The sequence below is a fragment of the Rhinolophus ferrumequinum genome, chromosome 8, assembly GCF_004115265.2.
Source record: "Rhinolophus ferrumequinum isolate MPI-CBG mRhiFer1 chromosome 8, mRhiFer1_v1.p, whole genome shotgun sequence".
Lineage (NCBI taxonomy): Eukaryota > Metazoa > Chordata > Mammalia > Chiroptera > Rhinolophidae > Rhinolophus > Rhinolophus ferrumequinum.
The window spans coordinates 56,842,761-56,869,988 of record NC_046291.1 but is presented as its reverse complement, the minus strand read 5'-3'; the positions used below and the strand labels follow the sequence as shown (position 1 = coordinate 56,869,988).

General features: G+C 36.0%; 1 protein-coding gene and 1 pseudogene across 1 annotated transcript in view; both read right to left on the bottom strand.

Annotated features, from left to right (window-relative positions):
* The window catches only part of SCN7A (sodium voltage-gated channel alpha subunit 7), an 83,414-nt gene extending 82,032 nt beyond the window's left edge, over window positions 1–1,382 (bottom strand). The window contains 1 exon segment of the mRNA XM_033112361.1: window positions 1,064–1,382. Coding sequence (XP_032968252.1) covers window positions 1,064–1,073 — 10 coding nt within the window. The 5' untranslated portion in view covers window positions 1,074–1,382.
* LOC117025558 (DNA primase small subunit-like) overlaps window positions 1,286–27,228 on the bottom strand; it is a 36,035-nt pseudogene continuing 10,092 nt past the window's right edge.

Sequence of the window (27,228 nt, the reverse complement as noted above, 5' to 3'; positions counted from 1 at the left end):
GCTTCATTTTTACAAAAATGAAAATCAAGTTTTATCATTCCAAATCCCATAGTTTTCTTCATTGGACTTCCAGCTCATCCCTGACTAGCTAGGTAATTACTGGCTAATTACTCTGCCTGGGTAGAGAGACTGTTTCTGGGTGGAGTAATTAAGTAACGTCAATTAGGGCTCATCAGGGCAGGTCTGGTGCCCAGGATTCTCTTCAGCGTAGGACCCAGCTTCCTTCTATTTTACCATGGACTACTCTCCTGAAAGATAGCCAGGAAGAAAAAACATCCACAGAAAGCACCACTGAAACTCCTTTCTTTTTCAAGAGCTTTTTCTGACCAATATCCAAACTTGCCTTCATCGTTTCCATTACTAAGACGAGCCCGTCAGTGTGCCTTTCCACCTGTAGTCATCATTGGTCCTGCTTTGACTGATATCCTAACTTTGGAGGCAAAATATAACCAGAGTCACAACGCGTACATCATCGCCTCGAAAAGAAAATCTCCCAAAGGTATGCATTTTTCAGAGCTAAACAATGAAAAACAATCAAAAAACCTGTTGATCCAAACAATACCAAAATGCCCAATGGTTTAAACTGGGCACACCATTCCCCACTCACAGTCATGCCTCTTAATTTTATACTGTCAATTCTTACATGAAAAGCACCATTCTTGAAATCACTAAGTTACTTAACAATAAAAGACAAGATTCCTTAGATGTATACTCTATCCTGCATACATTTTTATTCCTTCGATTCTATCATTGTGTCATGTAACCTAAAAACCATTGCCATACAGGGTTTCTAGAAATTGTACACTAACAGAACGTCTTGCTTTCAGAAGCTTACCTGGTGGGATGAGAAAACTGACCACACATTCAGTGCAGAACAAACACCCACAGGCCACTGCTGCTCTAGGAAGTAGCTCTCTTAATTTATGTCCAGAACCTTAATCTCCTGCTGGGGACCTAGGGGAGTGTATGGGGTGGGGCTGGCGTGGGGTGGGTGGGAAAGACTGGCCGCAGATGGCGGCTATCACCGTCCTGGGACTGCACACAGCAAGAAAAAGGCACTTACTTGCTACCATGTGAGGGGTCTCCACCAGCACCTCAGGGAACCCTGAGAAGCTGGGCTCCTTGGAGCCCTTTTCTCCTCCTGGGCTTCTCTTTCTCTCTGATTTCTCTGGTTTCCTGGGCTGTGGTTGCTTAGAAGGTGTTGCTAGGCTGGCATCTGCCCTCACCAGCTGATGCCACCCAGACCACGAAGGCTGGGTAGTAAATGGCCCCACTGAATTGCCAGCTAGAAACCAAGTCTCCGGGGCGGCTGCCCAGCCCCGGACCGAGAGACCCCTCCTGCTAGTTGCGCAGTGAAGCCGCGCCCGCCGCCTGGAAGCTGTTTCTGTGTCTTTCCCACTACTCCCCCACCCTCCCCGCCACACCACCTTCTCCCCCCGCCCTCATCTCCAGGCCTGGGCGCGACTTCTACCAGACCCGGCGTGGGCGGGGTGAGGTCGACAGAAACCCGCTGCTGCCGCTGCAGCAGCTTGAACGGCGGCAGCTGCGGCGGCGTCTTTTCTACCAGCTGTCTGGCAAGGGAAGGGGAGAGAAGCACGGGATGGGGAGGAGGTGGAGCAGGGAGAGGACCAGGGCTTGAAGAAATGGAGAGGAGAGGAAGAAAAGGGATCCTGAGAAGGTGGTAGGGGTAAGGGTGTGGGTGTGTGTGGGGGGGGGGGGCGGGGGGATGAGAACTGGAAGGAGAAGAGGGGGAGAGTGAGAAAGGGAAGCACCAAACTCAGGTTCTTTCCCTCCCTGCTCTGTCTCTCCCCGTGCCTACCTGCCCCAGTGGAGCTTGTCAGGGGCAAATGTCAGCTTGCAACATTCACATCTGGACAGCACTGTAGGTGTGTGTGTAGGTGTGTGTGTGTAGGTGTGCAGCTGTTTAGGAAAAAAATGGGCTGGAGTTACTATCACCTTACTCTAGAGTTGAAACAAGGAACAGAAGAAAAATTATGCATTTGGGGAATTTTTGGAAAACTGGTGGGCAGCAGAGTAATTTGGCCATGAAGAGCTGTTGAACCTTCTTTCTTCCCAAAGGGAGTTTGGAAAATGTTGTCACAGTACAGAACATTCACTTTATAGTCCTATCTTGTTCGGAAAAGGTGAAGTTTCCTTAAAAAAAGATTCCTGCAACACACCAAGAAAAGATAACAACAATGAGGAAAAGGGAAATCATGTATATTTATAAGAGATTCAAATTTTATATTCTAAGGTACAGAACAGAAGAGTAAGGTGGAACTAAGCTAACACTGTCATGGTTCTGTGCAAACCATGTCAGGAGCGGCATGTTTCATCCATGATTCATAGAAAAGGTCTGTTACATTTATTTTGTTTGTTTAAATTATACATTTGTTGTGAAAAATTTCAAACACATACAAAAATACAAAGAAAGCCTATGTACTCAGCCTCAACTATTGTCAACACACAGATAAACTTGTTTCATCTGTATGCTCCTTCCCATCTTGAATTAGCTAAAAAGTAGTCCAGACATTGTATCATTTCATTCAAAAACTCATTAGCATGTCTCTGAATTATAAGGACTTAAAAATATAACTCAAGCCCATTATCATGCCTAAAAGTTCACAATTATTTTGTAGTGTCAAACATCCACTTGATGTATTTTTAATAGACAATGTATGAATTACCAGTTTCTCTTCCCCACACATCGTAGTGACAAGTCAAGTGAAGATTCTAGTGCATAGAATTTTCACTTGGAGGAATCTGACTTATGCATCCCTTCTCAGTAAAATTCTATGCATCTTTCAGTCCATTTAACTTAAATTTAATAATATCAAACATTTTATAGCTTACATAAGATATTTGACATAAATAAAGAGAAGTAGAGTAATCCCCCTTATCCATGGTTTTTCTTTCTGCAGTTTCAGTTACCTAAGGTCAACTGAGGTCTGAAAATATTAAATGGAAAATTCCAGAGGTAAACAATTCATAAGTTTTAAATTGCATGCCATTCTGAATAGCATAAAGAAATCTTGCCCATCCTGCTCCATCTCACTCTGGATTTGATTCATCCCATTGTCCAGCGTATCCACGCTATATGTGTTCCCAACCCTTGGTCACATAGTAGCCATCTTGCTTATCAGATGGACTGTCCTGGTATCAGAGTCCTTGTGTTCAAGTAACCCTTGTTTTACATAATAATGGCCTCAAAGGGCAAGAGTAATTATGCTGGCAATTCGGATATGCCAAAAGATGCCATAAAGTGCTTCCTTTAAGTGAAAAAGTGAAAGTTCTTGACTTAATAAAGGAAAGAAAAAATCATACACTAAGCTTGCTATGATCGAATTTTCTATCTGCGAATTTTCTATCTGTGAAGTTGTGAAGAAGGATAAAAGCAATTCATGTTGGTTTTCTGCTGCACATCAAACTCAAAAGTTATGGCCACAGTGTGTGATAAGTGCTTAGCTAAGATGGAAAAGGCATTAAATATGTGGGTGGAAAACATGAACAGTAAATTTTGTTCTGATTGAGGGCAACCTGTTGTGACAGAAAGCATTGAGCCTATACAAAGACTTCAGCAAGGGCTTCCCCGAAATGAGTGACACCAAGCATTTACTGCAAGAATATTTACACAGATTCAGGAAAAAGTTTGGTATTTAAAAAAAAAAAAAAAGTTTGGTATTTTATCATCTCACATCATCACAAGAAGAAAAATGGTGAATACTGTATAATAAAATATTTTGAGGAGGGAGACCACATTCACATAACTTTAAAGTATATTATTACATTTCTTCAATTTTATTATTAGTGATTGTTGTTAATGTCTTACTGTACCTAATGTATAAACTAAAATGTATGATATGTATGTATGTATGTATAGAAAAAACATAGTGTACGTATATAGTTCAATACTATCCTCGGTTTCCAGCATCCACTGCGAGTTTTGGAACATATACCCTGTGGATAAGGGGGACTAATGTACAGCTACGTGTAATGTGTAAGGAACAGGCAATGAATCTCAAGACATTTGCAGAGCAATAGTAGAAACAAGAAGAAAATAGAGGGGAAACCAATGAGTTGGACAACCATTTTTTATTGTTTTTGTTCTGGAGCAAGTATTTTGCCACCACTGTTAGACAATGTTCCTAAGTTGGAGTTGATTGATTTTGGCAATTATTGTGCTCCTAATAATGAGCTGATGAGATCCCTTTGATTTGCTCAATGGACAATTTGGTGGGAGGATCTGTGTTGTAGGTGGGAGGAATAAGTTGGTATTTGTTTTCCACACTTCTGCCTGAAGACCCTTAAAATCATACGTTCTATTTCTGTCTGCTATATATATATTCAGAAAGTGGGAGCTCTAGACACACGTGTCCTGTGGTGTCAAGAGAAACCTGCTCTGTCTCACTACACTTGAAACATATAGGCCTCTGGGGAATAACATTCCTTGCTGTCAGCTTAAGTGGGGGCTATTTATTCTAACATCAAAAATGTCGGTGTCAGGAGTGTGGATGGGCCTGGTGTTTTTATTCCCACCCCATATCACCATATCCAGAAGTGATAAACCTTGTGTAAAAAAAAAGCAAGCAAACAATTCTCCCCAAACACAAACAAATCAAAAACTCTTCCTTTGAAGATATTTTTAGCTGTGTCGCCCTTTCCTTTTTCTAGTATAACAATCATCTTCTGACATTCTTATTAAAGATTTATTTTCTGATTGACAATCTTCTCCTTCATCTGAACTCTTACTATTATTATTAATAAATTTCTCATCCATTTGGAAGCTAGTAACCATTTGGATAAGACATACCACAGCCTAGCTTCTGATTTCCTCCCTAATAGATGATGTTTTCCTACACTTCCCTTCACTTATCAATTCCCACACTCACACTTTGAATCTTGTCATAGCTGATGAGTGAGTGCCTAAGCATATTAATTATCAATTGCTTATGTGTTTCTTTTCTGTCTTGTTCCACTTGTATGCATGCTGCATGACAACAGGAACTTGTTCCTCTCCTGCTATAAGGAAGTGCTTAGAACAAGGGTTGTAATACACTAGGTAGCCAGTACATTTGCTAAAGGAGACTTATAGGGTGGGGGATGACTCCATAAATTATATAAATGTTTAAGCACTATGCTGTACACCTGAAACTAATATAAAATAATAGTGAATGTCAACTATAATTGAAAAAAATTTCTGCTAAAGGAATGATCACCAAGCATACCCCCAATTTGCTATGTGCTAGAAGAATGTGCTGATTCACTTTAGGAACAGGCCATAGATCACATATAATATGAAGAACGTGACAACTGTTTATTGATCTGCTTTCATTCTGCCTAATCTCTGGTACTTATATACCTTAATGCTTCTGTAATACATAGGTGTGGAAATTTCCCCTGGCTGCAGAATCTTTTTTTTTTTTTTCTTATGCTATTGTACATTTGCTGCCTGATTTTAGCAATCACCAAGATGCTTAGGTAAAAAGGATAAAAGCTATAGTTGCAGCACCTGGAAATAAGCCTTTTATTCCATAATCCAGTGCACTCTGGAATTTTCTGGAATTGTCATAATTAGTATATTTTAATATTATTTATACCATGCAAATTTTTCGTTAAGTTTATTCACCTCATGCTAAGAAGAAAGAAATTCAATAAATGAGAATTTCAATAAATAAGAATTTACTTAGTAGTTGTCAGAAACTCTTGTATTTTATACCAGGGATCTTTATTGGTCTCAATCTCTGCAGGATACCTGGTATGAAGGAAATAAAACCCTTATTTACTGACAAATGTGTAAGCAACACAGGAGCAAGGAAAAGTAGTCGTAGAGATACTTTTATTAGTCTAAATTCATTATAGTCTATGTTATTAATGCCTAAGCTATGTTCAGAAAATAATAAACCCCAAACCACTAACTAAATCCACTTTCCAAATCTACTAAATGTGGGTGAATTTGCTTATTTTTTGAGCTTTTAGAGTTAGGTATAAACAGGCAGTGATGACAGTAGTTAATATGTCCTCCAACTGCCAAAATACTCAATTGCTTTCAGAGGTGACTGACTTTTAGAGTCAGTCGGAAAACTCTTTTAAAAGTAAGATGTTATGTAGACTATATCAGGTGCCTCTGACAAGAGTAGGATATTTGATTTTACATTGTCTGGTTGGGGATACCACTGTATATACATATTATATCACTTTATGATGTTCTCTATTAATAAGAGGAAGTCATTATTATTTTCTCTTCTGGTTCTCAAGAACAGACAATTTAAGGTGATTTCGTAGGCTAAAAGACTATAGTCAAATCTGGACAGTCTTATTATCTTCTACATAAATACATTTATTCTTACTTTTCAAGGCAATGATGAGACACCCCATTTTTTTTCCTGTTATATGATGATTTTACCCATACAGTGTATAATTTAAACTGCGGAATTACTTTGTAAAGGGATTCTAGCATAATGCCATTGTTTCAATATTGAACAGCTTCATCTCTCTCTCTTTCTTTTCTCTTGTCCTGATTTCCCGCTAGACACTCGCTTCCTCCATTGTGTTATGTTCCAGATCAAAGGAAAGAGAGTCTTTGACAAGGCTTTAGAAAGAGACAAAAAATTTGCATTACACAATCTATCTATGCCTTTAGCAAACGCTTCTTTTTTTTCCTGGACATCTACTAAGATGGCATATCCTGGTTAAGAATACATTTTATACATACTGTGTCTCTCAGTGGACCTTCTGCTCCAATTTCCTGATGCTTAGGTGTGGCGAGTGACCTGCGAGTGTATGGAACAGCTGCCGCTCCAGGTATGGCCTATTCAAACTTACCATGCTACTATCTTTTTTTTTCTTTTTTATTGTGGTATAATTAATATACAAAATTATATTAATTTGAGGTGTACAACATAATAATTAAATATCTGTATATGTTGCAAAATGATCACCACAATAAGTCTAGTTAATATTTCTTATCATACATCTTGATATAAAGCACATATCTGCCTGAAAAGAAATGGTCAAAAGTCCAAATTTGTCACTGGGGAATGCCAAGGCAATTGGAGATATAAAGCACTCAGCATCAAAAAGATACTTCCCTTCCCTTTATTCAATAAGGAGTAGACACTGGTTTTTGTTGTCAAAATCCAGGCCTAGATATATTTTTTAGGCTGAATATTATATAAATCATATTGTAAAAATGACGTCTCTCTGAATCATTTGAATTTTATGATTCTTAAGAATTCATATTTTCTTTTGCTAATGCCAGTTAACTCTCCAAGCATCACATGTAATATCACTGGCAAATACTTATATCATTTTGTCTTAGTCAATGGGGGTTGCTATAACAAAATACCATAAACTTGGTGGCTTATAAACAACGGAAATTTATTTCTCACAGTTCTGGAAGCTGGAAGTCTGAAATCAGTGTTCCAGCATAGTCAGGATCTGGAGAGAGCTCTTTTCTAGTTGCAGCCTGCTGACTCCTCATTGCCTTCTCATATGGTAGAGAGCAGAGAGAGGAAGCAAGCTCTCTCACCATTGTTAAAAGAGTATTAATCCAACTCATGAGGGCTCCGACGTTATGACTTCTTCTAACCCTAATCACCTCCGAAAGTCTCCCCGGAGGTGAGGCTCCCATCTTTTAATAACATCGTATTAGAGGGTAGGGTTTCACCATATGAATTCTGGGGGCGGACACAAACATACCATCCATAATACTTTCTTTTCAGTTTTTCTCATCCTCACATACCTACATAAAGACAGTGCGGTAAAGCCAGAATCAGTTTCTTATCATTATTTTTATGTTTAAAGCATTGTACTTATAATTCTGGCTATTTGTATGTTTGAGTTCCTTAGAACTGTTCCACGTAAACCTTGCTACAGTCTTCAACTCTGTTCCAAGTTCCAGAACTAAAAGAATTTGGATATGATCAGGTAATAAAACTATAAAAAGTTGTTTAACAGTTGCAGATGAACAAAACAAATAACTTGCTTCTTAGGGATTCTCAGAAAACAATAGACCAGGAATGGTACAAGCAAATTGGGCTCCTCTACAAAAACATGGGGAAAAACCGTTTTAGAGCATTAATTATCAGTTGATAAATTTCTAAATTGGTTCCAATTCTTCAGATCCCCTGGGATACACACACACACACACACACACACACACACACACACACAATCCCAGTTTGTTTCCAAAAATCTTCCAAAGATAGACACAGTCATAAAGAATATCAGCAAAAAGCCAAATTAAATGTTAGAGATCAGCAGATAAAAATATGTCAAACACCTCATTTGAAAAACATACACTCATATAGTATAAAGTGGACCATTTTGTGCCTATATTTATTTCATAGTTTGCCTTAGTCCCAAAATCAGATTACAAAAATCACAGACACATCTATAGTTTATGTTCAAAATGTTCCTGAACACAATACTCATACATTCCATTTTGCAATTTCATATCCAACAATCATCTCTGAGGTAATTCCTAGCCAGGCTTAACAGAAGCCCAGAATATTATCAAGTAAAAACAAAACAAAACAAAACAAAACAAAAAAAACACAGAAAACAAAGATAATTACAAAATTGCAATATGCTGTCATTTATCTGGAAGTCCCATTATAATCTGTGCACGTATATGCGAAATAGTTGAATATATGAGTGCCATATGCAAAAGTTAGATTTAACTGCTGTAACAAAAATCTAAAATAATTGTGGCTTATACACAGCAGAAATTTATTTCTATCAAACCTAATAATCCATTTATAAGTAGTCTAGAACTACCAAATATCATGGAATCAAGCTCTTGGAATCATGTTGATTTTCTGTTTCTAGTGTACTATACCCTCATTTGCATAATTTATGATGGTTCATTGACATATTTGTATTCCAGGCAGTGGGAAAAGGGAATAGAGGAAATGGAATTCATGCTCATTCCAGTAAAGGTTATAATAAGGAAGATTTATTTTATATATTCTTGAATTATATCATGTTGGCCAGAACTTAAATCCATAGTCACAACTGGGTGCAAAGAAGTCTGCTGGGAAAAGTCATATTTACTCTGGTGCCCATTTTTACTGAGCCAAAAGCTGAGGTTTCCACTAATGTAGGTAACGGTAAGAATAAATATTGGGGATGACTAGCAATTTCTGCCATACCGTGTCTGCATCTGTAATTGTTATTCTACTTAGACTGCATGCCCCTGCCAAACACAAAATGTTGTGACTTCTAAAGATTAAGAACTTATAAAAGCATAACCAAATTTCTTAGTAAATATTTTTTTCCACTTAAATTAGAACTACCAGCGGAAAAAATCAGATTAAACAACAACTGATTGAATAGTCAACTTAAATTCTAGTTTGTTTCCTCAAATGCATTAGGTTTCACCATTATATTATTTCATTCATTACAACCACTTTGGTTTTGGTTTGATAATAAGACACCAACTCAAAAACTTTTCACTCTTTTTCTTTTCCAAATTTTTCAACAAAGTAGTACAAAAAACAGAAATTCCTAACTACATTCAGTGAAACTATGAAATATTTGTAACATCAAAACACAACATAGGAAGTAGAATATAAATGGAAAAATAAATGCTTTAGTAAAGTGAAGCAAAGAAAGTCAAACCTAATTGCCTGGTGAAAGTCAAGTAACCCTCTTTTCAGATAGCTGGAAAATCTCAGGAAATAAAGAGACCTGGCTGGTTATCTTGCAAGTGAGCAAGTTTGGGTACTGAAATTAGGAAGTTCTTTGAAAATCTTTAGGCCACCAGAAATCCTACTTAGCCCACCCTGATAACTACCCTCTTTTTCATCTTATGTTGGGAAGTATGTTCTCTAGGAAATTTGGATTATGGAGTCTTAAAATCTGGAATATTAAACACAGAAAAGAATGAAGAAACCAGGAACATTAATAAAAATTTGTATTCTAAATGATGAGACTCTTCCCTCCACTCCAGGTTATTTTCCTGAATCAGCACCCAGAATTCTGGTAGTCACATTTTATATCTCAGAAGGGAGATTCTAGGATTTTCCTTCGGAAAACCTGATCTATCCTATAGGACAGACCCATTGATACTGAGATGTTGATGTCTTCAATAAGAAAATTAACTCATTACTGGATCATTCTAGAATAAAGCCTTCTAGTCTACAAAATTTACTTCCCCAACCATCAAACACATGCATAAATGTATAGAGTATTCAATTGTGATACTTAGTGATCACTAAACTAGAATCATTGGACATTTGAGGCATGCCTTCAACATGGCAGAGAGTAACTGAAACAAATCTATTGCAAGAAGTAACTTCGTTGAAGTAGAGACAGAGCAAGACACAGAAGAAAATTCAAAGATGATATAATTAATATGGGAAATAAGAATGATATATCCACGGAACAAGAGTAAGATGCCCTATTTTAAAGGAAAAGTATATGAAAGAGCTCTTGGAATCTTAATCTATGATGATTTGATGGTGGTGATGATGATGATGTTGAAGAAAATGAAGCAAAAGAAGGAGGAGGAGGAAGAAGAGTTTGGATAACAAAATTGTGAAAATCACTAAGAATGTACAAAGAATGGCTAATAGGATATTAAAGATAAAATTAGAGAATAAATTCCAAAGGTTCAACCTTCAGCTAATAGAAATTCCAGAAAGAGAAACAGAGTACAGGAAGAGTGAATCATCAAATAAATAATACAAGAAAATTTCTTGGAATTGAAGGACCCAAGTCTCCCAAGTGACCAAGTGACTTAGCCCACAGAGGGTCAATCAGTTTATATGAAAATAGCTCCTCGACCAAAGAAAATCATCATGAAATCTGATTCTTTGGATACAGATAAAGTTTTAAAGCTCCCAGACAGAAACAAAAAAAAAAATTGAGTTAAAAACAAGGGATGGTGAGGATACCTACCATCCAAATTTTGGGTCTAATATCATTCTTCAATTAAAATTCATCAGGACTCCTTTGAGAAATAGCTGATCCTAGGACTGGGGTAGGAAATTTACAAGGCAAGTCCGGAGAATCTTGTAGTGCCAGAAAGTAAGGAAGTGCTCAAAAAAACCCTCACATTAATGGAGGTATATCAAAGCAAAGGGACATGGGAGCCAACTGAAAAAGCTACTAATGACCGAAGCTGGAACAATTTGAGCAACAAAATAAATAAAGTAGTGTTGGATTATAACCCAAAGTATAAAATATCCATGAGTTCATACTGATATAAATAAATGATTGAATAAATTAATAAATGTGGGAGACAAATCTTTCATGCAGAAGAATTCTAAATAATTGATGTAGATACTCCACATTAAAGGAAAGGGAGCATAATTCCTCAATCCTTAAGTGTGGGATGAGCATAGAGACTTACTTCCAAAATGTACAGTATGGAAATGGGAAAAAAAGATAAGCTTTACAGTGTAGAAACCTGACAAACATTACCTCAGCCTGGTGATCAAGGTCAACATCCACAATCATAAATCATGTTGATAGTATGCACGCTTGATGTGACTTGACCTCTTTACCTCTTTGTACTTTACCTCTTTGTGTACTTTACCTCTTTGATCTTCCTCTCCACGCCCATATTCCCAGAAGGAAAAACAAAACAAAACAAAACAAAAAACCAGACAAATTTCAAAAGACAAACAACCTACAATATACCTGACCAGTACTCCTCAAAACTGCTAAGGACGTTAAAATAAGGAAAAGTCTAAGAAACTGTCACATCCAGAAGGAAACTAAGGATACAACAACTGTATGTAAATATGGTAAGCTGGATGGGATACTGGAACAGAAAAAAGGACATTCAATTAAACACTAAAGAAATTGAATTAACTATGGATGTTAGTAAATAATCATGTATCAATATCGGTTTGTTAGTTGTAACACGTGCACCATAGAATGTAAGATGATAATAATAGGAGAAACTGTGTGTGTAGATGGGAGGAGGGTAACATGGGAACTCTGTAATATCTTCTCAATTGTTTTTGTAAATCTAAAACTGGCTTTAAAAAAATTATTATTTGGAGTGAAAGTATGATGAGGAACAGGATATCCCCATAGTTTCAAAGAATCCAGTTACAAAATATGTAATAACTACAAAGGGAAAAATAGCAACTTTACAGGGGAGTATTCTGGCAGAGAGAAAATAATGAAATAATCATAGTTAACATCACCAATTGTAAGACATGCAGACATCATGTGCCTTCTGATAGAATACACTGAGAAGGCATCAACACCCCTTCTGTGGTATTTTGCCAAATATGCATAAACTTAATCAGGAGAATACATAAGACAAACCCAAACTGAGGGATATTCTACAAAATAACTGGCCAATACTCTTCAATGGTGTCAAAGTCATTAAACGTAAAGAAAGACCAAGAAACTGTCATCGATTATGAGACAAAGGATACGTGACAAATAGATATAATGTGGAATTCTGTATTAGATCCTGAACCGCACCCCCCCCCAAAAAAAAATAACACTGGTGGGAAAAGTAGTGAAATACTAATAAAGTCTGTAGATTAAAAACTATGAAAACAAGGGGTTGGGCTATAATGGTATAGGATTTAGCAATAGCATCATTGGAATCCAGAAGGCAATGGAGTGGTACGTCCAAATTTCTAGGAAAAAAATGACTTGAAATCTAGTATCCTATACACAGCCAAGCCACCAGGCAATATAAGAGAAGAATACAAATTTCAGATGTGGAAATTCTCAAAAATTTATTTTACATTAACTTTTTCAACTGCGCATTTGTACTTAAGTTATTGGGAAATATGATCTATCCAAGGAGAGAGCAATACAAAAATGTCCCAGGCATCCAATAAACAGGGTTTTAACACATGAACAATGCAAAGAGGTGATTCCTAATGATGAGAATGAAAGTGCCAGAATGAGAGATGCACAGCAGGCCCTAAGAGCCCCCAGTCTAGACTTGAAGAGGAGGGACATGTGGTATTTTACAGACATTTTGAAGGGTGTGAGAACACTTAACAAACAGTTATAAAAAAGTAAGAAATTTTAAAAGCTATCCAAGTAGTAACTCGAGTAAAAACAAAACACATATATTTAAGAAATATGATTATACTCTCCTTGACTTAGCAGTATCATATTATGAAAGCAACCAATGTCGGTCACATCAATGTCATATAGCGATATTGGCAGGACGATTGCAGGGGGAGAGGGAAAAAGAGAGGGAAAATGCTCATTTTCCATAGTAGAAATGTAATATATAGTATCTAAAATTGATGAATCAAAAGACAGCAGTAACCATATATTATTTGTAGAAAATTACAGATGAAACAGCTAAAATGATTTAAACGGTTGCCTATTGGAAAGAAAACTCAAGATGAGAGGGTTTTGATATAAGCCTTTTAGGACTATTTATCTTTTTAAACAATGTTTATGTTTTACCTTAATAAAACATAAAAATAAATTGAAAAAAGTTAATACATAATTTCCCAAGAAGTTATTACACGAACATGAAGATATAAACAATGCTCCACCGCTCCCCTTGACTGCTCTTTATTCCCCCTGAAGAAAAGACAGACTGGGGGTAGATTTCACAAAACAATTGTTCAAAAGATGACTCTCCATGCACATGGTATCCCATCTTTTCACCTCACCAGAAATGAGAGAAATTTCCAGAAAACCACCAAATCTTAAATGGGTCTTATTAAGTGAATATTGCTTTTAATGTCATAGCCTAAGAAATTCCCCTCCACATCCTTCCAAACTCCACTTCCACATTCACTGAAGCCTGCCTGCAGACTCTATCTTGTAACCTCCTCTGCGGGCAACTCCCTCCTAGAAGTAACTGCATCCCTTGCAGAAAACAGAATGCAATTGTCTTTCACTACTTCCACTGTACCTCCTCCCCCCCTGCCCCCCACCCAACACACTCACAAAAGACCTCCAACATTACAGCAGATAAAAGAAACAAATCTTGAATGAACCAATAGTCAGCTTGGAATGAAATGCTCCAGGAGGGTTCATATCGTGCCAACATTACCTCAGTTTGTACAAATAACGTCAGCTAAGGTAAGTAGCTACTCATTTATTAGATTGCTGTAAGAGTAATTGCAGTTTTTGCAATTACTTTTGCACCAACCTAATAAACCCAGCCTTCTGAAATGTTTACAAATGGCAAAGAAATTAGATTTTTTTCCTTTAGCATGCTATACAAAACAGAAAGAATTAATTATCATTTCATTGTGAGTCAGCTGCTTCTTCAACAGTATCTCAAGTCATTTAACCTCTTGCTTTATTTTTCCTTCAACTGTTTGTCCTTCATTTTTAATGTTCTTAGGGAACCTTTTGCTGTCTCCTATCAGAAAGAGTTAGCTACCCCAGCTATGGGCTTCCATATTACTTATTATAATTAAGTTATTAATTGTGTCACTATTTGTTTAATTTATATCTTTTTTCCAGAATGTAACATCCAAGGAATCAGAGAACTTACTGTTCTTACCATTATGTTTCAGTATGTTCTCTGGAGATTTCAGATTTGTTGCATATATTATCTGTAAAACAAGATAATAACATGCCTATGTCTAAAATCATTGGGATGATTAAATGATGCAATATATTTGAGGCTCTCCTACGTAGTAGTTACTTAATAAATGCTATATTTTATTGTTATTGGATTTTTATTACAGATTATTAAGGAACTTTCAGAACAATAACAACAACAATGCAATTTCCAAACATCTACTTTAGATTAAAATAAATATAAACAAGTTAAAGGAAAGAATGTCACACTGCTCTTAGACAGGGTTCCTAGGAACTTTGACTACTTTACGTAAAGTACAATGAGGATTTTGGACAATCTAGAAGAAAGGTGGAAAATAAATTATAATGAATAGGAAAGAAAAGTAAGATTCCAAAATGTACTAAACGTATTAACATTATTGGTTATATTGTATAGTTCTGATTTTTTTGCATAGTTCTGATTTTGGTACAAGTAAGCATATGCAAAAATATTAAAACATAGTACTAAGCATAATCAACTTATATTAAGTGCTTAATTAGAATGTGTTGACAAATTAGTTTATAATCAGTATTTTTAGATATTTTCCACAAAATGTAATATATTGTTTAACAGAAACAATTTTCTATGTACAAGTCATATTTGGCAAAAATGTTTGGAGAAAGCCGGAGTGAAGCCAAGAAGAAATTTGAAGCTCTTTGAACAAGTGTTGCAGCATTTCTCAATCTGATTATTGAAGACTGTCTCTCTGCTATTCCAGCCTGTCTCCCTGTGATGACCAAAATTGAGGCTTTTGTAATTTTTTTTCCTTAGATTTAGTTCTCCCCTCTCTTCCTGATTCCTTTTCTTACCTGCTTCCTCTGGGACCTTGCTCACTTGGTTTTCACCTCTTTTTCATCTTTAAATTCTCCCATCTGACTAACCTATACATATGCTACACACTTTATCTACAGAAAAAGACACAAATGCACAAACCTAGAAAGTTTTGTACTTAGTTTCATAAGATTCATGAACTAGTCTGAAGCTCATTTATTAATATTAAAATACAGAGTACAGTGAAACAAACTCCTGGCCTACCATCCGCTACCATCCTCTCTTTTCTCTGCTACCTTTTAAGAAGAACAACTTATATTCGATGGTTTTGCTTTCACCCTATTTGTTCTTTCACTCTACTCTGGAACTTGGCTTTTGGCTCTTCCTCTCCCACTGAAGTGCACTTGTCAGAGTCACTAATAAGAGCATTTCACGAATAAAATACTTTCCAGAGGGCACACAGGTAGTGGTTGAATTGCCAAAAATGCCCTATTAGTTTAGCTTTCCTTCAGTTTATATTTTCACAAATATTTTGCAAAGTTTTCACTACAAAAATTAAAATTGGATATTTAAATACTGATTAATTGATATTATATATTATCATGTCTTGTAATTCAGTCATTTCATTTGTTGCAGTTATTTTCCCTCTCTGAAGACTCACGATGTTATGTGAGTAGAGAGGCACTGGATAAAGTTATAGAAATGATCCCCTAAATGCTAGAATCAATGGATTCTTTTCAGTTTCCATCTGTGTGACACTTCTGTTGTATTATTATTTCCTTCTTGAAGCTACCTTTTTTTTTTGTTTGCTGACACCACTCTTTTCTGATTCAGTTTCTCTGGCACATCATCTCAAGAGATCTGGTTTTATTCCAGTTCTTTCTCTAATCCAGGGCTATCCAAAAGAACTGTCTGCAGTGAGGGAAATGTTCCGTGTTCCATATCTGCCTATTACAGTAGCCATTAGCCATATATAACTATAGAGCATTTGAAATATAATTAGCGAAACTGAGGAACTACACTGAAAAACTTTAATTTAATAAATGTTCAATCTGAAAGGAGAGATATGTTCAATCTGAAAGGATACCTGAGCATGTAAAAATGTTAATTTATTATAATTGATTTAAATTCAAACAATGACATGTGGTTAGTGGCTACCATACTGGACAGTGTGATGTTAGAAAACAGTGCGGTATTGGAGAAGACATTTTCTTCTCAGTTGCTTCATTGGCAAAAACAAAGATATCAAAACAGTTGTTTTCAATTATTCCTTCTACCTCCTAGCTCTAAAATTTTGATTGTGTTTCTTCACACAAAAGACAATGATATCCTGAAAACATAAATCCCAAAGATTTTCTTTTATGTGATTTAAAGCTGTTTGACTACTGGAGAGGAGAATTAGCCCTCAGTTAGTTATTGGCATTTATTCAGAGAGCATTTGCACAAAGAAAGTAAAAAGCCACTCAAGAAACTATAGTTTAGTTGCTAAGAAAGTAAATCTTAAAAGTTCTCATCACAAGAAAACAAAATGTACATATGTGTGATGACAAACGTTAACTTAGTGATCATTTCACAACATGCACATATATATCATTATGTTGTACACCTGAAACAAATACGTTATATGTCAATTATAATCTCAATTTAATAAAGCAACCATAGTTTGCTGTTATAAAAGGCATACATATTAGCTACTTTGTTTTTAATTTAATTAGGAATCATTGACTTAAAAAAGGTTAACATTGGAAGGAAGATACATTTAATAATTATTCCACTTTAAAAACATATGAACTGAGTGCATTATTTCTTAAGGAATTTTCTCAACCTATTTTTCAAGGGTCTGCACATAGTGGGAATTGAGTAAATGTGGCTGATTGAAAAATGTTTCAAATTAAGTTTTTCCTTTATAGGCGTATACACTATATTTTAAATAAGAAAATACCCTACTGCCCCCTGGTGTTCAAGTTAAGCCTTGTATGCTACACAATCTACCTCCACCCCATTTATCCACGGTTGTAGTAAGCTTTTTCTTCTTGGAGGTAGGGTGTAGTGTAAATTTTGTTTGCAGTAGATCTATTTTCATTCCAGCTATTACTTTGGTGAGATTAATAATTATACTTGATATGTTTGAGTTGATTCAGTTGGTATATCTAACATAATTCCTGTCTAAAATCAAAATTTCAGTCTGTCTACTCTTTCTTCCTTTCTTGCTCCTTTCCTGCTCTCTCACTCTCATCAATTACTCAGTTTATATATACACTCACACACATTTGCAAAGATGCAAGTTCATTTAGCGTGCCTTTGCTTCTCCTGTTCAGATTAACCATAAGGAACAACAGAAATCAGATTATTATCAGACATTCAGAGCTGGCAATGATTTCTAGATAGCATCTAATTCAACTTTCTCATTTTAGCACCTAAGATGTATTTCATAAGCAACATTTAAGATAACAGAATGTCAACAATAGAGTTTTAGATGTCCTGCCCACCTGTCAGGCTTTTCCCTTATTAATTCCCCAGAGGCAAGCAGAAAGGGAGTTTTCATTGTTAATTTGTTACACATATGTTTGTATGATATCTACTACATGCCAGATATTGTGTTAGGCATAAGGCAGACCCCTTCTTGCCTTCATGAAAATTATAGTCTAATATGGGATACAGAAAAATAAACAGGACTTACAGTACAATATGATAAACACATTAAAATAACAAACAGAAGGTACTATGAAGAATCCAGAATAATCGTTCTGATCTAGATGCAGACATCAAAAAAATTCTCATCAGAAATGATGACTGAGCTTTGACCAATGCAACAATTTCAACAACCCCTATGGCAGTTAGTTTGGTTGTAGCTGCAAGAAATTTGGGCACAAAGTATAAGAGCAAGGGGCTTACATTTCTAGAGGCTATATTGTTTAGAAATAGGAATTGATGTGTAAAGAAAAAACAAAACAAAAATAAACTTAGAACCCATTTTCTTCCTGATTAAATACTTGAGCCCCCCTAACCCAGGAATAGGGAAAGGTAAGAGAGAGAAATAAGTTGCCAGAGAGGATATTAGAAGGTTTAAAAATTATTTCAGTAAAAAATAATAGCACTAACGTGCTTCAGAGAATGAATCAAACTTGAAATTCAAGACAGACCATATTTATGTGAAAATAGCTCTCGAACTTTATTTTAATAAGATAATTTCTTTCAAGTACTCAGAATGCAAGTAAAGTTTTGCTACATTTTTGGGTGAAGGTATTTGCAAAAAAGTGACCAGTTATATTGGGATCTAGGAAAAAAGAACAACATTTAGGAGGTCAGAATTAGCTGCAAGTACCAGATACTGTTATAGAAAAACGCTTGTTTTAGAAAATTACATTTTGTATTTTAATGACGATTGAGAATTTGTCTTCTTGGACACCTACAATTGCAGATTTTAAAATTTATAAAAATACTATAATTGCGACTAAAAGAACTTTCTGCATATAATCGATTGCAATTGCTTTTTGGCTTCTACCCTTGTAGTCATTAAGAATAAATGTCAGTCTTTGTAATAGCACAAAAATTAGTCTTGCTTCACTGGTAATGATTTTCAATAGTCCAAGAGCAGAGAAGAAAACTGAAAATGCATTTAGAGAGTGAAGATAATGTAAAAGATATATTACTGCTTGGGCAATTCTCTGAATCTTGGGGACTTTGAGACTAAGAAGATTGAGATTGTCTGAGAACTCACAATTGTGTGTGAAACATGATGGCTTCATTTTACACAAAATCAGTTGTTTTAAAATATTATTTATTGTCAAAAATATTATTTATAGCATAATATGCAATACATACTTCAGCTCAAATTCAGACTTACGGTAGGTATTCATTTCATGGAGGGCTAATTATTTATGAAATCAGAGGCATAATGGAGTACGTAAATAATGCAGTATATTGTACTCGCCAATAATTTGTTTGCTTGAAATTAGCCTAGATTCTCTTTTTAGTAATGTTCCTCTCTCCTCACCCAGTTACTACCTTCCTTGTCCACCTAAGATCTAGTTATTCTTCACTTGTTTTGAAACTTCAAATAATCCTAAATTGCTCACCTGGATCCGTTATTTGGGGACAAGTCAGCCTATTTCCTCCTGACATTTAACACAGCTGAACAATAATGCTTCTACTTAAGTAACTCTAGGCTTTCCCATGTGTAGGGAAAACCAGACCATTAAAAATAGGGCCCCCTGACTCTAGAAAAATGCAGAATATCTCTTTTTGTTTTCAATCAAAACACCCCCAATTATGCAGGTTTGAAATATAGTTAAATGATCACTCAGAAAATTCATAAAAGGGAAATTAACTCATTAAAAGGCACTATGCAAGGAGCACAGGCATTGGAGATACGGAGCGTTGCCTTGACAATTGTCATTTCAGCCGCTTTCATTGAGCACGTATTATATGGTGAAGTAAAGGCTCCGAAGGGAAGTAAGATTTTCATCCCAACATAGATATAGTGTTCAAGTAGACTTATTTCAGGGTCCATGTTCTTAACCCCTAGTGGATAAACTCTTAACCTTTAGATTCTAAGCCAACTCATACTCCCCAACCTTCAGTTCGCATGAAAAATAGCTTGAAGAACTTATTGCAAATCTAGCAGGTATGGAATAGAGTCCAGGGATCTACATTTTAACTGCAGTCCAGGTCACACATTTAGACATAGTGAAAGTACTGTGCTATTCTTGTTTGGCAATGATTGTAAATGTCATAATGGCATCATTTTGCACATGTCAGTGTCAGGTATTTGTTTTCTACCAGTTGGAGGAACCACCTTCCTCACTCAGTTGGCATCCCTCCATGCATCACTGCCCACCCAGCACAAGCCAAGCTCCCTCTCAGGTCTGCTTTGTGTACTCAGGAAGAACAGGACTGGTGTCTTCCAAATATTCCCTTTTCCTAATATAACTGCTTGGGCTCAGCATTGGCATCTTAGAATATAATGCCAAGAGTTGGAAGAACATAATCTCACAGGCCCCCTGGGACTGCTGAGAGCATAGAAAGGCAACTCTTTCCAAGCTTTACTAAGAGCCGTAAGTGACAAGTTAAATTCTAATCCATTTTCTAAACACATTTAAATGGAGATGCTAAAAGAAACGGAAGGACGGAAGTAGCCATTTCTTATGGTATTAACATAATTTTCAGTTGCATTGCAACTTGGATATTAAAGAAAAGTGTTAAACAACTTGTCAAACCCATTAGCATATTGGTAACTTTTATTTCTTACTTCTAATCATCCATCTCAACTTTCACTGTTTTCTAATTGTATTTCTACGTTTATTTTACTGTGAATATTGTTTATAGCAATCTAAAAGGTATCCAGTTTTTGCCATCACACCAAGCTTTATATGTCTGAGAAGTGCATAGTGCACTCCAGAAATGTTAGCACAACTAGTGAGTGTACCCTAAGAAGTGCTATAAAAATAAGAAATAAAAGTATGTTTGTGTAAAAGTATTGGTTTTGATAAAGTTTGCCATTAGCACATACTCTATTAATATATTCTGAATTTCAATGTATAATTTATATTTTTGAATGATAAGTTATTTTGGTATATTAACCTGGTATGCTCTGCTAGGATAGGTGATGTGTGTCCTAGATCTTAAAAATGCAGTCGTACGGAAAAGATAACGAGTCAATCTAACAGTGTTCTTGAGTATGAAATTGAAAACCAGCAAATCATTGTATTCAAAAAAAAAGGCAAGACTGTAGAAGTATGGGATATATGCCTAGAGTTTAACCGGCAGACGCTGGCTATATGAATACACCTGGAACCACTTATTGCCACCACAGCTCTTCTTGAACTCATCTTGTTTCCTAGACTAATTCTTTGGTTCCAGTTGTTGATCTACCAACTCTATGTGGACTTTGTCCTAACTGTTGCAGAATGACCTCATGCTAAATTTTGTGATGCTTGCTCCTCTCACCACTTCAAAGGAAGTTCCAACCAGCAGGCAGAGGGATTTGGCTTCCTGATGGTAGCTGAAACAGTCAGGTGGGAATCATGGAAACGAGAGCAAATTAATCCTCTATAGGGGAAGACACTGACCAGTGAGGGGTAGGTGTCCAGAACCAGAAGAAATTCCCTGTCAATATCCTCTTGGTTTGGACTATTTGAGATGCAATAGTTCCATACTTCTATGAAAATACCAGCAAGACAAAGCAGAAATCTAATCTTGTTACAAATCTAGGGCAGCCTCAGTAATGCACCCTTCTACATCTATTCTGTCTTCTTTTATAGAAGTCAGAACTTGAAGGAAAAGCTATTTGCTTATGTTTTTATAGATGATTGCAGTCCCTCAGATCTCAGCTCCCAAAGGGTTGAATCACCAATAAAAATTAGGCATATGACATTTTACTTCAGATTCTATGTTCTATGAAATCTTATCTAAGACAATATGGCTGGCTGGGTAATGTTTAATAACAATTTCAGTCCTAATCCAAATTTCAAAGGGTATAGGAGTTTGTTCAGCTTCCACTGGAGGAGCATGGAAAGCCATACAGACATAACAGAAGCCTGAGTTAGGGAATTCAGAAATAGATCCAGTAGGGAGAGTTGTATGCTCAATACTCTTTACTCAAAGTGCCAGAGTATTGCTGGAAGATTTGGAATTATGGTTGATAGGCATCCCTATTTAAGACTAGGAAGACTGCTGAAAGGCACAGGAAAGAAAAGCATGATAATATAAAAAAAATGAAGTTGGGAAATCCAAGAAGCAAAAGAGGCAAATGATTCAGAAAAGTAACCCTGGCTTGGAAAAAGGAGTCTAGAAAAAAACTGCTTTATTAATGTCACGCCAGCTTTACATTCTTACAAATACACCAATCTGATCATGGTGTATTTTCCTTTGTAAATTTTATTGGATTTAATTTACTATTGTTTTGCTCAGGGTTTTTGCATCTATGATCATGAGAGACATGAGAGAGCATGTAATTTGTCTTTCTTATAATATCCTTGTCACATATTGGATTTGAGGGTATGCTGACCTCATAAAATAATTCAATCATGATCATGAGAAACATGAGAGTGCATGTAATTTGTCTTTCTTATAATATCCTTGTCACATATTGGATTTGAGTGTATGATGATCTCATAAAATAATTAAGTCGTTTTTCTGTTTTCAGAGAGTTTGTGGATATATTTAGAAAAGTTCACAGAAATTGTCTGGACCTGGTATTTTCTTTAGGGTAATGGTTTTAATATCTTATTCATTTTTTTAAATAGGTGTAGACCTATTCATGTTTTCCATTTCTTCCCATGTCAAATTTGGAAATTTACATTTTTAAGACATCTGTTCATTCATCTAAATGTTCATTCATCTAAGTTCATCTAAATGAACTTATTGGAATAAAGTTATGCATTATACTCTCTCCTTATCTTCTTATACCTGGAGAATATGTAGTGATACCACATTTTTAAATTATTGATTCACTAATTTCCTTTTTATCTTGATCAGTTTTTTTCAAAGTTTAAGTCTTTTTAAAGAACTGACATGTTTTTATTGTCCCCAATTGTTCATTTGTTTTCTGTTTCATGGCTTGTGCATCTGACCTGTATCATTTATTTTCTTCCCTTTTATTTTGGCTTGATTTTCAGATATTTTTTTCTAGCTTTTTTAGCTGGATTCTTCAATTATTAATGTTCAGGCTTTGTTCTTTTTACACAATATGCACTTTAGCTTGTAAGTTTCACTTAGCACTGCTTTAGCTGCACTCTACGTTTCTGTTTGTTTTATTTTCATTTTCATTTAACTCAAAGTATTATTTTACTTCCTTGACAGTTTGTCTAATGGGCTATTTAGAAGTGTGTTATTTAATTGCTAAACAGAGATTTCCTTTTTATTGTTGTTGTTATTTACTATTAGATTAATTCCATTGTGGTCAGATAAATTTTCTGTATGATTTTTAAACCTTGGGTTAAATTTGCATGGCATAGCCTTTTCTATCCTTTCACTTTCAGCCTTTCTTATATCAAAGGTATATTTATTGTTATCAGAAAGTAGTAGGGTCTATTTTCATCCCGACTGAAAATCTTCATCTCTTAATGTTACCACTGGTATATTTGGATCTAGATCTATCAGCTTTCTCCTTTTTTTACACTTTTCTCTTTTGTTCTTGCTTCCTTTTTCTTCCTACTAGACTTATGAATTAATCCAATACATTTTTTCAAGTGTTTCTATTTTCCTTTATATGAACTTAACTATAGATTGTGTTATTGTTTGGGGAGAAGGAAGAATGAATTTCCTAGAGGTTACACAATGGATCCTTAATTTATTGAGTCTACCTTAAATTAACACTTTACTTTTTTAGGGTAGTACAAATGGATACATATATTATGGTATATGCAAATTTCACTACATACAATAATTTTAATGACTCTCAAAATCATAATATTAAGATATATATAAAAGAGCACATGCCTTAGGATTCTATTTCTATACAGTACTACATTCAAAAAACTGACTTATGGTGATAAAAGTCAGCATAGTGGTTTCTTTCAGGAAAGTGGTTGAGAGGGAGTGTGGGGCATTTCTTGGGTGCTGGCCATTTGCTACATTTTCATCTGTATTGGTTGGTTGCTTGATTGTACTATATCCAATGAAAATTCATTGAGATGTACACTTACATATGTACTTTTCTTTAGATACATTGATATATATTATATCTTAACTTTTAATAGAAACAAAATAAAAATCTATTTTTTATTTTGTTTCTATTAAAAGTTAATATATATCAATGGATATATATTATATACAAACTCGGGGCTAACTTCAGTAAGTTGTCCAGACAGGGCGAATCACTCCCTCTGTGCTCACAACACATTACCCACGTGCTTTTTTGAGCACTCATGGAGGTATACTGAAAGGTGTCAGTTTACTCAGCAGATTCAGAATTAAATCATTCATTCTTCAAGTAGGGTTCTGTGCAAGGTAAGGGCATGGGTCCCTAAGGATCACAGTCTTTCATCTTGTACTAAACCTTGATTTCAGCGGGGGAAATGTAAGTAATGTTCTCTTCAGCTCAGACCTAAGCTTGCTGTCGTGATCCTAGAGACAGGGATTGGCACACCAACCCACTGGGAACTTGTGTTGTCTTTCTACAAGAAACTGAGGCTTATCTGCATGGCATCTAGTTCCTCAAATCTGTCTGCTTTTTTCTCAGTCGTAGAGTCCTGCCACCGTTCTCCCCTTTTTTCCCTTCGTTCTTCACTAACTTTACCAAGTAATCAAGATGTGTGATGAAGACAGATTTCTTCCTGAAAAGAGATTCAGCCATGTTTTGATTCAACTAGTATTGATCGTCCAAAATATTGACTCCTTAACTTGCCACTCAGAGTGGAAGTTTTTTTGTCTTTAAACTCTTACTCAGATTATTTCTACCCTTCTTGTTCAAAGAATTGTTATAAATTATGCAGGTGAATCCAAGTTACTGTATGTACTACCTTTAGAGTAATGAGGACATCCTCTGCTGAAATATTGTGTACCACTGCCTGACCTTGTAGCCCTTCACAAAAATTAGCAGCATTTTTGTGCTTCTTTAATAGTTTTCATCTTTCTTTTATAACAAGAGCTTATTGTTCTTTTAACACAAATTCCTTTTCTCCTCTTCTTCGCACAGAATTACCTACTCATGTCTTCAATCTCTTGTAGAAAACAGCCCTTACTATCTTCAAATTCTATAGCAGCAGCCAAGTCTCCAGCCTCAGCTAGCAGGGCAGCATAATGGCTATAAATTCATCCAGGCATGTCTAATGTTGACCATTTCTTCCTAGCCAAAAAAGCTCCTACTGCTTTGGAAATTGGGTTTGCATGCAGGTTGGGTTGAAAATACTGTTTGCTTTGCAATGTTACAGTGCAGCTTCCCTGGCTTTCTCTATGCAATGAAAAAAAAAGAAAGAAAAAGAAAAAAAAGAAAAAAAACATTGCACAGAATATTTTATGTCTTTTATCTTAATAAACAACATTTTCCCCCAAATCACAACTTCAATCTGGTCCACTTCTATGCTTGTCAACAGTAAATTCTATAGAATGTGTTCATAGTTAATCAGTACTCTTGGCGTATCAGTAGGGTGAAGATTTTAATCCCAGATAAATTTTGCTTTCCTTTTGAGGACAAATTTTGCAGAGTCAAAAATAAATCCAACACCAGTTTCTAGCTCTCTCCAGGAACACAACTGCTATCTCTTCAGCTAGAAACCCAAGTCAGAAACTTAGTCATCTGCGGCACTTCCTCTCCTCAATCCTCACATTTATAACATTTATTCTATCGTTAATGAAACCTGTTGATTCACCCTTACGGCTTTCATCTCCATATTCTCACCCACATTTACAACATCACTACCCTATTCCTAGCTACTACCAGCTCTCACCAGTTTTAATGCAGCAGCCGCCTACAGGTCTACCCAGATAGTCTTTTCTATTTCAAGCAGCCTCAGAAAAAAAATATTTTTACTATATAAAACTGACTATATCAATCCTTTTCTCCTAAAGACAAAGGCCAAAATCGTTAATAAGACTCACTTGCCCCTACCTGGTCTGACCTCTTTCTATGCCTCCATATTGCTTTCACTCCAAGTATCACTTCACTGAGGGCACCCCAGCCACACCCCATTTCTTAGACTAGGCAATACCACCTCCCTTAATCATCCTCAGGTCCCAGGGAAAGCTTTGTTGACCATCCTGAGCAGATCAAGCTCCTCTACTTTTACAACTATAGCATTGCCACATTAATGATTTAACATGTACATGGATGAGTATTCAATCAATATTTGTCCTTCTTCCTGAATAAAACTAAATGTAGATAGAAACCTAGTTTGTTTTTATCTTCATTACTATCTCAAGCCCCTAGCACATAATATGGCACATGGTTTTAGTTCATTAATAATTTAAGTGAATGAATGAAAAAATTATCTGGTGACCTTAAAATAAATAAAAGTAAGTTCAGTCTTGTCAGGCAGGGTCTCTGGTCCTGCTCCCCGCACAAGAATGCAGAATATGGAGAGGCTGAAAAGGAACAACAACGGAGCCATGGACAGGGGGTTTACATCACTACATTCTCACTGGCGGCTGGGTTGGAGATACAGGAAGCAGGCTCCACGTGATGTGCAATCTGCTATCTGCTTCTCTGCCAACCAACCAACCCCACTTGCTAACTGCGATCCACGCTTGATAGTTCACCCACGGCAGTTTTATCAGTGGCCAATGGCTAACTGGTTACAGCTGATGGCCATCTACTACCCGAGCCAGCACCTTTCCACGTGAGGCCGAAAGCCTGGAAACTGCTCTCTGGGGCTCTGTCCCCCAGTGGTGGTCAGCCTGGGAAAGGCTGTGAAAACGTGTGTGTGTGTGTGTGTGTGTGTGTGTGTGCGTGTGTGTTCTATTTGTGCTTGCCACTCCCTCACCAAACATCTAGCACAAACTCTAGAAAATGACCAACAAAATACCAGTAGAATGAGCAAATGAATGGAACAATTAAACAACAAGTCAGTCCATCAAGTGGTATGATTTAAGGGGTTGAAGCAACAAAGTGATCATTAAATGGCATGTGTTAAGGAGAATAACCTGTAGATAGACTGTAGGTGACAGCCTTGAAGAAACACTAGTAACTAGCCACTTATCATAATTTACATGTGAAGTGGTGGGCCTTGGACTAGAATATAATCATGAAGCTGGTCAGATAAATAACTTTACAAAATTTCTTAAATGTGAAATTCTTTTCCTATGTTTTTCTTCTGGCTTTTATTTACATTATCTGTAGAAGGACAATAAGGCAGATAATGGGAAGGGAAAAGTAATTTATAAATTGTTTAAATATATCACGGTCCAGATTAAAAAACATTCTCCAAACAGGCCAACTTCTGCCTTAACAAAACTTATTTCCCACTTAATATCCAGTAGGAATTATATTGACCTGTTTC